The sequence below is a fragment of the Artemia sp. Qi Xiang Cuo genome, chromosome 5, assembly GCF_049724085.1.
Source record: "Artemia sp. Qi Xiang Cuo chromosome 5, ASM4972408v1, whole genome shotgun sequence".
NCBI lineage: Eukaryota > Metazoa > Arthropoda > Branchiopoda > Anostraca > Artemiidae > Artemia > Artemia sp. Qi Xiang Cuo.
The window spans coordinates 58,987,212-59,002,138 of NC_142798.1; the positions used below are offsets into that span (position 1 = coordinate 58,987,212).

The following is a 14,927-nucleotide window of genomic DNA, read 5'->3' on the forward strand; positions in this document are numbered from 1 at the left end:
AAAATGATACTGTGGTTAATTGGTCATTTTTTTCGATTTATCCATGATTGACAGTGGTGCATCTTGATATAACTCATCATACTGACTAAAATTAGTTAAATATTTCTGTACATTTGACAATTTTTGACGTATTTCTTTTGATGGCGAAAAAGAAATAGTGCAATTTTCTAATTTCGTTGTAGTTGGTTGTAGTTGGTTCTTTAAATTGGTCAAAATATTTTCTAGTAGTCTTCTAAATATTATTAATTATTTCATGACAATCTTATGTGAAAGAATGCATTTTGCTGAAACACAAATTATTTTTAGTTGTACATGACTCGTATAAAATTCGTCAAAAATATTAAGCTGCAAAATGTCAGAAAGTTAAAAACTGATAAAACTAGATAAAGAGTGAAATAATATATACATTAAAAAGGGTGTAGAAAAGAACATGTAAAAAGGAGGAGAGAACAAAAATACCTGTATGGAATGCCATAAAACATATTTTTAAATACGATACATGAAAAAATTGGGGATTATGTTCTTATGATAAATCAAGAATAATGTATATCTACTTACCATCGCTATTCTTTTGTTCTCCATTAGAAAAATGTATAAATTTAACAATAAATGATCATCGTTTCAAGTTCTATTAATCAACTGATGTAGAAAAACTTATTGCATCTTAATATATATCGAAAAAACACGCGTATAAGCCCTCCAACAGTAAACCGGTATTTCTAGAATGAGACCATTCTTTCAATACGCAATATAAGGAATTTTGGTTATTGAACTTAAAAAAATACGTCTGCCAAGTCTTGTACCATTCATATCAATTGATGCATTTCCGTGTGCTCTTTGAAAAAAAGTGTATACGTCTCATAGAATCCATACGACATTGCGAGGGGATGCTCACTCTCTTTGAAATGGTGCAGAGCGGTCAGCAAATAGCACAGTGATTCGTATAGGACCGGTAGAAATGTCTTCCTACAGGGCCGGTAGAATAGCACGGTAAGGAACATAAACCCATAGAAATGGAATGTACTACTCTACTTTAATTGGTATCATTAAGATGATTGTGGTTACGGACCACATCCCCCTGTCAAGAATTATCCTCTGAAAAAAATGTATTAACGCTGTTCTAACAGCTACATTATCCTCTGGTGAAATGGAAATTGGATAGAAGATGTTGAATAGCAACTAAAATGGCTTATTTGCTGTTTTAATGAGGGCTGTAAAGATTGTACCCAAGCATTGCAGCCCACCCGATGTCTCGAAAATCACTCAAGTCTCTTTGAGCATGTGCAAAAGAGACCGCACTGGCTTCATGTTCCTTCACACGATTTGGATTTGACGGATCGTACACATCTGTGAGTTCAGCCAAGCAATCAAGAGTGATCTTGCCAATTTGTAAAAGTTTATGTTAAAATTGTTGAGTTTCAAGATCACCCAAAACTGTCTCCACAGACTAGTAGCTATGCGCCTGCAGTATCTCAAATGGTTAATTTCAATTACGTACAAAATGTTGGTAAACACATTGGACAGTAAGAACATGCTCCCCTCCAATCCTTGCCCTCTCGCAAAACCCAACTGATATCTGTAATTGGAAACAAAATGACCCATTGAATCTGGTTCAGCGGCAGGCTCATAAAGATTTTATACCCAGTGCATAACGGATCAAATGGACGGAGCACTTACTTAATATAAAAACCCCTCTTTTATCTTATCACTCCCTGTCTTCAAATTCACTGTCATATTGAAGCATGGTAACATCAATCTCCAAATGTTCATTAACCCGCTAAAAACTATTTATCTCTTTCAGTGTTACCAGATATTTACCTGTTTAACCCTTACCACCCTCACTAATTGTCAAATAGTCTAAATATGTCTTATTAGCATCATTTTTCAAAGGTTTATGTGCTGCAACTACAAAAGCATACTTGGAGCATTGCAGTCATTCATCAAAACAAAATTGTTGTACACCATGACAAGCGCTTAAATCTAAATTATAGTTTCTACACCCTTCTCACCTCTTAAAATATAGTGCTTTTGAAACTTATCCTTAATTAAATTAAAATTTTGAAAAGATAAAGCCACCAAGCCACTACTCCTATCACTCGAAAGAATTGAAGGGATCCCCGAAAACAACCCTATAAACATTTAAATGGTCCATGGCACAGTTAAAATCCATAATCTGGGATATTAGTTTCAACAGGGGGTGAGCTCCCATCACTCTGTGTCCGTCCCCCCTCCTTATCGTCACTGAAAGGAGGGAAATGGAAGCGGGGCTAGATCCATTCGAGTCAAAAAGCACCTTCTCAAGTGTATTTGGACTTAGACGGTTATCTACCCAATCAAAGTCTCTTAAAAATTAACTTACGAACTTGAGAAAACTTACCCAACTATCATCTAAAACCCTCTTTGAGATACTTGGGGAGTCAAAGTTAAACTATCACCACTCACCCCTTCCAAAAGATCATTTAATAAACAATTAAACTCATCTAATTCTTAAAGATCCATTTTCTCCGTTGCAGCATAGTTTTATACCATGAATTCAATACCTTCATAGATATTATATTTATCCAGTGCTGCCAATTCACCTCCGGCTGCAACCTGAAAAAAAGGAATAAACAATTTATTTTCTTTGAATCGGGCTTGTTTTTAACCTGAAAAGGAATTCCTTATTTCCCTAAGGAATGTCAAATAGTATAAGAAAAACACGTTATTTCTGTATAGGATTCTATTAAACTAAAAAACGATAAAGAATTCTACATAGCAGAGGAATACATACAGAAAAGAACAATTTTCAAATAGGAATCGTTAGTAGCTAACACAGGCATAGAAATTGTCACGGTTACGACACTGTTTTGCAACCTATTGATGAAGGGGGGAGGTGTATATTTATGAATAAAGAATTTGAACAACTTATATGATACGAATCAGGATACAAAGACTGAGCCACAAAAATATTACTCTTTTTCACAATATATATTAGTACGAGTTGCTCTTTACTTACAGTTCGTTGCCACGAGCAGTGTAAACCAAAAAAAATTATAAAACCGAATGTTTTCATTTAAATGTCAAAGAAAACAAAGATTCCTGGTATCACCTGCATCCATATATTGGTAATTTCTTGACAGTACTTGTAAACTACCCGCCTCCCTCCACTTCACATTTTGTGCTGGCAAGAATATTAATGAAATACTATATGTTACAAAAGGAAACGTTCTTCTGCGGAAAGAAGGGAATGTTCTTCTGCTAATACCAAGCTGCATCTTTATTCAGGCTTATACTAAATGAAGGAGATTAGATATTCTTTCCTACACCCCTACCCCTCCGAGCCTTTTCTACATTTGTCTTAAGGCTAATGGAAACTTGGACAATTCTTTTTTTTTCTTTATGTACCAACTTTTACTGCATTTTGATTGCTGTTTTTGCTTCCCCTAAGCTACTTGGTCTTTTCAGATTTCTGATATATTGTGTTCTGTTGTGTAGATTAGATAGTGAAATACTTAATATGTGTTAAGTCACTGAGTATAATCTTTATTTAATTGGCGCCAAATAATATAGAGCAAAGGATGATAAAAGTATTACTTATACGTAAAAGCTTGAAACTTATACCTTTAAATTCTAAGCTAGTTATCTAATATAGAATAAAAGATTATAGCAAAAATATTTCTATGCCCAAAAATGGGACCAGAAAAAATCCAAAAATTATTTTTCTGAATTGCTTGGAACTTGCACCCGTAAGCCTATACGCTAAGGAGACATCAATGCACAATGAGAAAATTTAAACAGATTACCGGTTAGCCTAAGAATGAGACCTGAAAAGGGTCAAAAAGCTGTTTCCAAGCAACTGGGAACTTACATCCGTTTTTTCCTGGACCGAAGGAGCCCTCACACTCGCAAAAAGTAACTTTGGGGACAAGAACCAAAATAATGCAAAATGTTGTGAGGGGCTTGAATTTTATATGTGAATGGTCTTGAGCACGTTTCCAATTTAAAAACATGCACGGGAATGTGTTGTAATGTTTAATTTCAGAAGTGATTCGTATGGGAAGAAAGATTAAAAAATGTCAAAGTGTTATTTACTTTATTTTGATAGCTCAGACCACACTCTCTTCTCTTACTCTTTTAGCGTTTATTGTAATAAGTATTGGATTATTTTATCTCTACTTTTATCTTAACCTTTTCACATTAAAGACTTCCGGTCCCAAAGAGTATGTGTAACTATCTTACAAGAGCGTACACTGGCGCTAATGTCGACAAAAAAGAACTATCACTACCATCTATCATTTGACGACACCTGACATTTTTTAAATCTTTGTTTTTTGTTTTTTTTTCAGTAACAGAGATCAGACACTTATTGCTACCCTAATCTTACCAATTACACTAATTAGATAATAATTCTTATTATTACACTGTAAAAATGCCAAGCGTCACCAAACACTGTATGGCATTGACAGTTTTTTTTTGTTAACGGCAGTTCCCACTCTTATCAGATACCCATACTCTTTGGCCGGTCTTTCAAGGATGTGGTTCTTTTTTATCAACTTCAAATGCATTATGACAGAAAAGTCTTAATTATAGGAAGAAATACTTAAGGTATTTTGGAAGAAAATTGTATAGTAAGGAACAGTTAATATTGGAAGCTAAATTCATGAATAGTAACTACACTAAATCATATTATTCTAAATTATAATGTTGTTTTGGCAAATCCAGCTGTTATATTCTATGAGACGGCATAATGGTCTAAAGATAAGAATGGGACCGCATTAGTGATAAACAAAGAGTTAAAGAGAGATAGGCAGAGCGTTATGAAAATATGCTAAACCGTGATAGAGTTAAAGGAAAAGACATAAAAAGTAATGAAAAAGTTTCATACACTTTGGATGTGAAAGAAGATTTACTTTGGAAGGAAGAATTAGTGACTGTAATAAAAGGATAATAAAATAGAAAGGCCCCAGGTGCTGATAGTGTGGCAAAGGAGTTTCTTGAACATGTTTATTGTGAGGTTAGAGATAGTAACTGAAGACTAAGAATATGATTTTTGAAAAGGGGGAAGTGCCGAGCGATTTAAGGAAAACTCCGACTAAACCCCTTCACTAGAAAGAGGATAAGAGCGAGTTCGGTAATTATAGACAAATCAGTCTGGTTTCTTTCCCAAATGGGAGGGGGAGGATGTTTTAAGGAAAATGAGAACTTTTTGGGAGAGTGTAAAGAGGGAGGCTTTGAATGCATTGGGATGGAGGAGTAGCTTGCGTAGCTGCGTTGGCCTCAGGTAGCTTGGTGTTGAACTGAGTTGTTGTCTGTAGTAGTAGTTGCAGAAATGCTGATTATCGATCTTGAGTCAGCTTCAAGGGGCAACTCTACTACACTAAACAGTTTTTTTTTAAGTGTGTTTTTAAATTTCCGATTATTTTGGGTTAGAGTTCGTTCTTTACTTGAAAAAGACTATGTCAATATAAAACGAACAGAAATTAATTAAAAAACTTTTGGCACAAAATAAGTTTTTTAAAACAAATAAAGAACTCCATTAAACCAAAAATGAACAAAAATAGAATCAAATAATCTACCAAACATACAACTACCACAAATCAGTATAAATAAATAAATAAAACCCAAAACAAACAGATATTAAAATAAGACAAACTCAAAACAAGCAAAAATTAATCTGAGTAGCGTTCTAAACCCTATGCTTTTTAAAAGCCAGGATATAATTTGTACTTTACTGAAAAAAATTATTTTAAATGTTTTCACTTATAACTTTAAGAAAACAAAAGATAATTAAGATTTTAAGGAATAAATATCAGCATATGTATATTAAACTGACAATGCACATTTTTTTTCCGTAAAATTCATTTGAATTTTTTTAGTAAAGTACAAATTACATTCTAGTTTTTAGAAAGCATAGGGTTTAGAACCCTGCTCAGATTAATTTCTGCTCGTTTTGAGTTTGACCTATTTTATTTTGTGTTTGATAAATTCCTTGTTAAATTTCAAGAACGCAGACCATCAAATGTGACAAGACGTATCCAAAAAGCAAAAGCCAACGGCGTGAATTTTTTAGGGGGCTGCTGAATGAAAATGAAACACAAATAAACGTCATTACAACATATTAGATAAATGTGATTTAGCAACAGCTAAAGTAAGATGCAAGGAATAAACGATAGCGAGAATCACAATGAATTACAAACAAAAATTTTGAACAGTGATCTGTGTTAGAAACTGGAAAAGACGTTTTTCGGTATCTATGACGTCTCAAAAAATTTAATAAGATGATGCGTGAATGTAAATTGCTAAAGCAAATGACATGAAAAAATGTCTTAGGTAATTATAAACGAAAATGAACGACAAAATCTACAGTCGGAAGACAAATAACACCGATTATCACATCGAATCGTAAATGAAGTCTGGCCTTAAGAGAAGCAATAGTGAAAATCACAGCGAATCCTAGGAGAACACGAATCATATCAAATGTATGACTCTCTGAATGATTAACAGGAAGAAGGAATTTAGTTCACGTCAAAAATTTTTAATTCAATTGAAATTGCTGATTTGACACATCATAACTTAAAACTAAAGAATAACGCGATGATTATGCCAAATTCATTTAGAGCCTTAGTTTTGGAAAAAAAATCAAATGAGGGACGTCATATTTTAGCACATTTCAAGAGCATATATAACATCATTTCTGCCTCAGGAGTGGTTGTGTCGCTTTTAGTACCTCTGACGCATGCAAAGTTACACAAGATGACAAACGGCTTTGAAGAAAATTATAATTGATTATGGTTGTGTTATTTTAGCGTCTGTAAAGGAGAGAAGGAGAAATTAACAGCTAGTGTCTATAACACGTCCAAATTACACAAAATGACAAATGACTCTGAACAGCTAAAGAAAAGACATGGAACAAGAAACAGCAACGAATCACATTGATTTGTTAACAAATATGTAACTCAAAACTAAAAAATAACACGATAATTATGTTATTGAGGAGTTTAGATATTCCAGAAAGTTACGATTGAATAAGGAACATATTAAGCAGGAAAAAGGAATTGAATTCACGACAGATTTCCTAATTCAAATGAAACTGCTGATTTTCCACACTTTTATTTTAAACAAAAGAATAAAGCGAACAGGAAAGAGGAATCTAATTTACGTGAGACTTTCTTAACTCCATTGTTACTGCTTATATGAGGACTCACGACTTAAAACAAAAGAATAAGGAATGTATTTAAACCCTTTAAATGAGCAACCGTGTATTTGTTTAAATCATCATCTTTTTAGAATCATATACCTTATTAGTATTTTTCACAGGGTGGTTGCATCAAACCAAATCGGACGCGATGACATAAAGAATAAGTCCACCTTACCTGCAGGTTGAAGACAAGAATCAATATATAGAAGCCTGCCACATGTCGACTGCTGGGGGCCTTGCCTCGAAAGCTCGAAAGACAAGTTTCTATGTAAGAGACAGAAAACGTCTCGTAAAAGAACGAGGTTAAAAATTCTGACGAACTCACCTGAAAAAAAAAACTGGAAGAAGAACTTGAGTTAAAAAGGAAAATATCACAAAAAAAGCTCATAGAACACAACCTCAAAAGAGAAACCTCTCCAAACACCTTGAGAACAAGGAAGATAGCTTCGATAAAAGTGTCGTGCTGGATGATAAAAGTGATGACAGCTTGCATTTGGATGGGTCAGAGAAGGAGTTTCTTGATGAAAGCAAACCAGAAGCTGGCAATCTCTTGGTTGTGAAACTGCCGACCAAGAAGAGCTACGAGAATTATGTTGGAGTTGTGTGTAACTGTGAATCTGATGGTTGCCAAGTTCAGTTTTGGAAGCGAATAGTTCCATCGAGCAAATTCATGGTTAATGAAGAGATGAGCTTCACGCAAAAAGGGCCATCATGAAGCTACCAAGACCGACCCCTTCAGATGGAACGATGAAACAGTCGGCTCATTTTTTTTTCACGTTGATTTGGCCTCGAAAAGTGTTTAAATATAGTTATTTACTACCTTTTCATTTTTTCCACTTTCTACTATTGTTTTAAGCGATCGAAATACATAGGTTTAGAGGCAATTCATCTTTTTGAGCAGTTGGGTCCGTCTTGCTCTAAAGACTGGTCCGGCTTATCCTATGGGGTGGGCAAAACGGACCTTTTGATCAACTTCAGTTTTTTTTACATAGGCCCCAGAATACGTAAAATCTATGTATGAAGCTGGTTTCTTTACGTAAGCGAATGCTCTGGGGGAAAAATAGACACCTTGCCCCAGTCATTGCTTGTTTTCAATTTCTTCTGCATGCAAAAAAGCAAAATAGAGTTCGTCTCACCCGACTCTCTTCCCTATAGTTCTGAAGTGTGGAAGCTCCGGAAAACGGAAAAGGAGTTGCTAGATGTTTTCCAGGGAAATCACTTACGGATTGTTTTGGGTGCCCAAATGACTGACCATATCTCAAATAGGAAGTTGTGTGAAAAGTGTGGTTTAATTTCACTTTCTAGGGCTATAATGAGAGAAAGGGTGAAAGGGCTAGGACACGTTCTGTGGACAAGGACAATTTGAAGAATTGTCCTTGTGGGCCAACTGTCTAGAGCCAAACGAAAAGCAGGTTGTCCCCCAATGGGTTGGGAGGATGTCATAAGGAAAGATTGAAGAGAAATGGGAACTTCTTGGGAGGGTTTAAAGAGGGAGGCTTTGAATAATATTGGGAAGGAGGAGGAGTGTGCGTGGTTGTGCTGGCCTCACACGGCTTGGTTCTGCAGTGAAATGTTAGCTGTAGTAGTAGTAATATGAAGTAACTAAAATTGTACACGCTAACTCATTAGCAGTGTAAGTTCAAGTTAATGTAATTTTTGTGTGAATATATATGATTTTACGGTTTTATTTATTGTGACTAGTGCGAAGTGATTACTCTCAATGTTTCATTTGTCAGTAGATATTATATTTTTTTTCTCCTGTGAAGATTATATTTTTTTTCTTTTTTTCTCATTTACTCTAATTCTTTTTTTTTCTAGCGTAAATCTTTTTCTTGAATGTACAGAAGAAGGAAATAAATTATTATTATTACCATTATTATTAATAATATTAACGATATTACTGTTAAAAAAAAATCACTAAGCTCTAGTCACCAAACAATGAACTAGGGTCAAATCATACTTGTGTGGACCCAGTTTATCCCTACGGTAGTTTAGCATAATTCCAATCAGATTTTAGCACCACTCTGGTGCTTTTTATCTATATCATTTCTCGCCAAAGAAACTGTCACAAAAGGAAATTGATCCAATTTTGAGTTCATGGTTTGGGATGTTGCATAAAATTATTTATCAGCCATCACCAAAATTGAGCTGAATTTTAATATTTATTTTTGAAATGAACCGTGAAGCATAAATTAAAAAATCAGCTGGGGTTTTGGTGAAAAAATAGTATAAGCTTTAGATAAGATAAGATAAGATAAGATAAGTTTTATTCTTCATTAAATACACATACAATATGGACCAAGGTGGAGCTGGGACCGAACTTGAATGCCCATAATGGTATTCTATTAAAATAGCTTTGTAAAGAAAGCATTTAAAAATTATCATATAGGTCTAAGCCTTGGGAGAGGGAATAGAGTTTCATTTCAGTGGGGGAAGGAGTTATCACAAGATCTTATTCTGGGGAGATAGGGTCAAAGATCATAAAAATTGTTCTCTGGATTCAAAGTTCTCGAATTTTTTTGGCTAAGGGTCTTTACCACCAATCTTAGCACAAGCAAAGAATTGCTCCCTTTTTCATAGCAAACAGGCTATATACAAAATATATACTTAAATTTTAAAACAAATAAGCTTTTGTTTTAAACAAACTGAAACAAGGCAATTTTAGAACAAATAAGGTTTTGTTTTGAGTTTCTGAAATTATTAATATTAAGAAGTACAGCTCAAAGGAATAAATTGTTTTTAAAACTTTATTCTTTTAGTCTAGGGAATCTTAGAGAGCTTCATCTCGGAGGGAACATGATTGAAAGACTTGATGCCAAAACATTTTTTGGACTTAAAAAACTGGAAAAACTCTTTCTTCTCTCCAATAATATTGAAGTAAGTATTGAAGCCTCTAAGCCACATTTCTTAAAATTTATGTGTATATAACATCCCACACAGTAAAGAACAACTTTGCAGCTATTACCTCAGAATTATTCAAGAAATTCATTTAACATCTATCCTACTTGAACTTTGAACTTCGAAGGTTAGATGTGTTGTGAATTATTTCCATTTTAATTGAAATCATTTTTAGGCTTTTGTATGTTTACTTTTTCTTTCCTTTTGCACACTTTCTCCTCCTTCGATTTTAAGGAACATAGCTAAGTTTAATCTTTTTTTTTATCCGAGTCAACAACCCTAAAAGCATAGGAAACTATTTATTGTCTTTGAAATGAGTTGAAAACGCAAAAAAAGAATATAAGACTGTTAGTGGGGTTGAATTAAATTTTAGTAAGATCCAATATACATTGTTTTTTATGTTTTTTTTTTATTAGGCCGGATTGATTTTTCAGTCTTCCATACCGGTTAGCCATTCTCCAGGGTAAAAATTTGGAAAAACAGCTTGTTATTGTTAAGCGATTCAAATGTGTAAATGCTTAGGAGTACAGCTTGGCATTTCCTTACCTCAGGCCAGGTGTGGTCACCTTTTTCGGAAAAGGCCATCGTCATCATGGTGAACTTGTTTGCGACCAGGGCCGTATCCAGGATTTTTTTTTTCGGGGGGTGTTTTACAAAATGATTTTTTTTTCTGTTTTTTTTTTGTTAACAAAAAAATGTGTCAATTTTTTTATATTCTTTTTTACGTTTTTCCGAGTTGGACAAACATTTTTTTTGGGGGGGAGGGGGGGGTCAGAACCCCCCCCTTGATGCGGCCTTGTTTGCGGCCATATGATTAAACTTTTGTATGTTTTAAAGATTATCTAAAGATGCGACCAAGTAATTTATGTTTAAAGCAGCTAAAATTAACATATAAAACCAGCAATATAAACCAGCTATTATGAAAAACAGCTTGTCCAATTTCCGTGTTACATCCAACTTTTGAAGCACAGGATAAACCTTACAAGGTGTGTCAATAAATGGAAACTGAAAACTAACTGGGAATGTGAAGTTTTTAACACTACTCAATTTATTAGCCATGAGAAAGACTGCGATCATGAATGGAAATATGCTCGAGGTCACAACAAGGCGATATTCCAGAAACCTATTAATATGTCTGGCACACTAGCTTTTATTGTCAAAGCAAACTATCACGCAGTCATTAATGCACGAAGACTTCAAAGCAATGCAGGGTAGTAGGCTTATAAATAAAAATCTTGATTCGGTGTTTCTTATCACAAATGTTGCGTTAGTTAGACAAAGTAAACGTGTAATACGATACGTAGGATGCGTTACGATACGTTACTATTACCGAAATATTATTGTGAATTGTGATAACGCCTGCTTTAGATCTTAGATCCTCCTGTGCCTCCAGAAGTGCCTAATACACAGACCAGGAGTCTTTAATCTTTGCAATATCCTGCTACCACCAGCTTATCGTCCCACTCAGGTTGGAAGACCTTTTGAAGAGAGAGGAGATTGACCGGTAAGTTTGGTGTAGGGTTGCCAGGTTGCCACTGAAATGATTGGCTTGGAAGTTCTACAGTCCTCAATTCTCGAGATACGGCCTGGATATTGCCATCGACGTTGGCAATGGTATTTGTACTAAGACGTTGACTGGTAATTTTTTTGGGTCTCAACGTTTGAGACTCGATCGTCTAAGCGTATATTCAGGATTCTTCGGAGACCTGCATTTTCAAAGGCCAGGATCCAACCCTATTGCTCTCCATTAATATGCCATGATTTGTCTGCTTACTTCCCAATTGACAGAACATTGCTATTGAAGAGTTTAAGCTTGACGTAAAGGAAAAAGACATTCGATCACCAAGTTGTCTTCCTCCTGTTGAAATCTCCACTTGAGCCTATACAACACATTACTTCTTTCTTCTTCAACATATAACACATACAACACATTACTTCTTTCTTCTTCAACATATAACACATGCAACACATTACTTCTTTCTGCAATCATCTAGTATTTTCAACTGTGCTTTCCAATTATTTAAATTTGACCATTTCTTCAAATTTTCATTACCTCACTTGATCTGAAATGATGTTTGATGTCACAATGCATTTGTCTTTGTTTGCGTTCATTATGAGCCTAGTGTGTCTCACTTTTTTTTTTAATTTTATTATCGACTTGCTGTAGGCGTACTTGCAGTTTTCGAGGATAGTAATGTCATTAGTGAAGTCAAGATCACGTAGATTTTTCCCATATTCAGGCTCTTCCTTCTACCGGTGGGGTTTATCAATATTTGGTCGATTACTATGATGAACAGAAGCAGTGATGAAACATAGCCTTGCTTAACTCCCGAGAGTATGCTGAAGTGTCGTGTTAGACCTTCAGACGTATTGACACAAGCCTCAGTATCAAACAGTTCGTGGTAACGAAGTGTAAGTAAGGAGCAACCCGGCTCAAAAGTAACCAAAACTATAAAAAACAGAATTCTAATATCAATAGATATATAAAAAGAATTGGGGTCTTATGCTGATTCCAAATATATAAGTTTCATTAAGTCTAGCCTTACCCACCAAAGGCTACGAGCCTGAGAAAATTTGCCTGATTTTTTAATCAAGGGTGTACCACTCCCTAAAAGTCATATAATGTTGATGAAAATCACACCATCAGATTCAGCGTATTAGAACCCTAATGTAGAGGTTTCAAACGCCTATATTAAAAAATGTTTCATATTTTTGGGCAGAAGAACGATCACTGGTCCTAGAATATCGCAAGAGGGCTCATTCAAACGGAAATCGAAATTTCTAATGCCCTTTTTAAGTGACCAGAAAAATTTTTAGGTCAACTAGGCCCCCTCCCATGAGTTTTTTCTCGAATTCGTCCGATCAAAATTTTGAGATAGCCATTTTGTTCAGCATAATTGAAAGGCCGAAAAAATATGCCCTTGAGGATATAATGAACCCCACAGCCCCTGGGGAAAGGTCTTTAAGCTACAAAATTTGCCCATTGTTTACGTATAGTATTTGTTATTGGGATGTATGCATACATTTTCCGGAAAGGGGTGGAATTATCTGCTGGTGGGATCTTCTACGGAGATAATTTTCCATGGGGGGGGGGTGAAGTTTCCAGCGGGTTAATATTTTCAGGGGAAATTTTTCACGATAGAAATTTGCCTGAATTCCTATACGAAATTATTCTTGTATCTTGCTTTCTCATTGCCGACTCAATTTTACGTGTAGAGATGTTAAGAGTAATTGTCCGTGGTAGATTTTCACCAGAATTGAATTGTCTAGAGAATAAATCCTTGCGGAGGAGAAATTTTTCCATGGATGAGTATCCAGATTTCCTGGCATTATCTAAAAAAGGATCAAAAATTAAATAGAAAAAACAAGTTTTGCCAGCTGTAAGTAAGGAGCAACAGTAAAGCTTAAAACGAACAGAAATGATTGCATATATGAGGGGGTTATTCCTCCAAACTACCACGCTCTTTACGCTTAAATTTGATTATGTCCCAATTCTTTAAGAACGACTCCAGTAGTAAGGCCATATGCACTTTCAACCCTACACGCAAACCTACGCCTGAGGCATAGATATGTGTGTAGGTTTTCAAGTAATTGGGTTACCAGGGTCATTTGCATAGATGTACCATTTCTATAGAAGCTATAGTAATTTGAAATATCATATGGAATTTGCTTGAAGCTATATACTTTGCGTACGCGCCCGTACCAAACAGGTTTTTCTGGTAGTCCTATTCTACAGGTCATTACACCTTTGCCAAGAGGAACGAGTATAGCTTGATTGGTGATTATGATTTGAATTAAAGGAATAGTTTTCTTTACAATTAATATTAGTAAGAGACTTGAATTCAAAGAGAATATTTTATTTGCAAGGATTTTAGTGAAAAAAAAATGAGTGGTGCATTTACACTATTGGAGATTAATGATGGAACCGACATCAGCATAAGCAGCGATATACGAGTACCTAATGTAGCTGTGGAAATAACCTCTGGGTGTAGACTATGTCTTGAATTGGACATTATGTATGCGAGATACGTGATATCATTAAGCAAATTTAAGCATGAGGATCAGCTGTGTTTTGCTTGAAATGTAAATAGTCTCCATATAAATAAAGTTCGGTCAGCATTAGATGTACTATAGAAATATATTGATGAGAACAAAATGCATCAGTGAATATCATATTTGTAATTATGTTCAATAAAAAATTTTCTAAATAAATTATATTTTTCTTTCTTTCTATATTATAAAAGCTTATATTTCATATGTTACGAAAAGAAATTCTGTTTAGTCTGAAGTTTATAGTTTTATTTTTAGGACTAAAAAAAAAAAAAAAAATTTATATATTAGATAAATTAATAATAATGTGGAATAAATTTATTATGTAAAAACGTTTAAGTATAGACGATGATTTTATAGAGTTGTCTATTCAAAGGAAGATATTTTCTCGAGGAATGCTTGTCGATATAATGAAAACTGATTCTCCATCATTAGACTATTGTATGCAGCTTCTACAACGTGGTCCAAATGCATTCACACAATTTATTGATATATTGATCATGACATGAAAAAATTATATTGTGTATATGCTTTTAAACATTAGTTTAGATATTTAGGACTTTTTTTCATAAGAAAGATGGTGCTCAAGGATGATTTACTCCTCTCTCTCTCTCTCAGACATTTTTTTTGTTGCTAGCTCAGTTTCATTGTGGCAGTGAGAGCGTTAACACATGACAAAATGTTCAATACATGTCCGTTATGTATGTACACACAGGGCAGCTGGTCATCATGTGAGAATTGCACAATGATTGAGGAGTATGATGAAAAGTGTAGATTATGCAACCCGTGTAAATTGCACAGA

At 34.6% G+C, this 14,927-nt stretch overlaps 1 protein-coding gene across 1 annotated transcript in view; it reads left to right on the top strand.

Moving 5' to 3' along the window:
• Positions 1 to 14,927, top strand: part of LOC148952325 (uncharacterized) — a 289,139-nt gene that overhangs the window by 213,405 nt on the left and 60,807 nt on the right. The window contains exon 8 of the mRNA XM_089088930.1: positions 9,937 to 10,054. Within this exon, the coding sequence (XP_088945056.1) occupies positions 9,937 to 10,054 (118 nt within the window). The remainder of the gene's footprint in view (positions 1 to 9,936; positions 10,055 to 14,927) is intronic.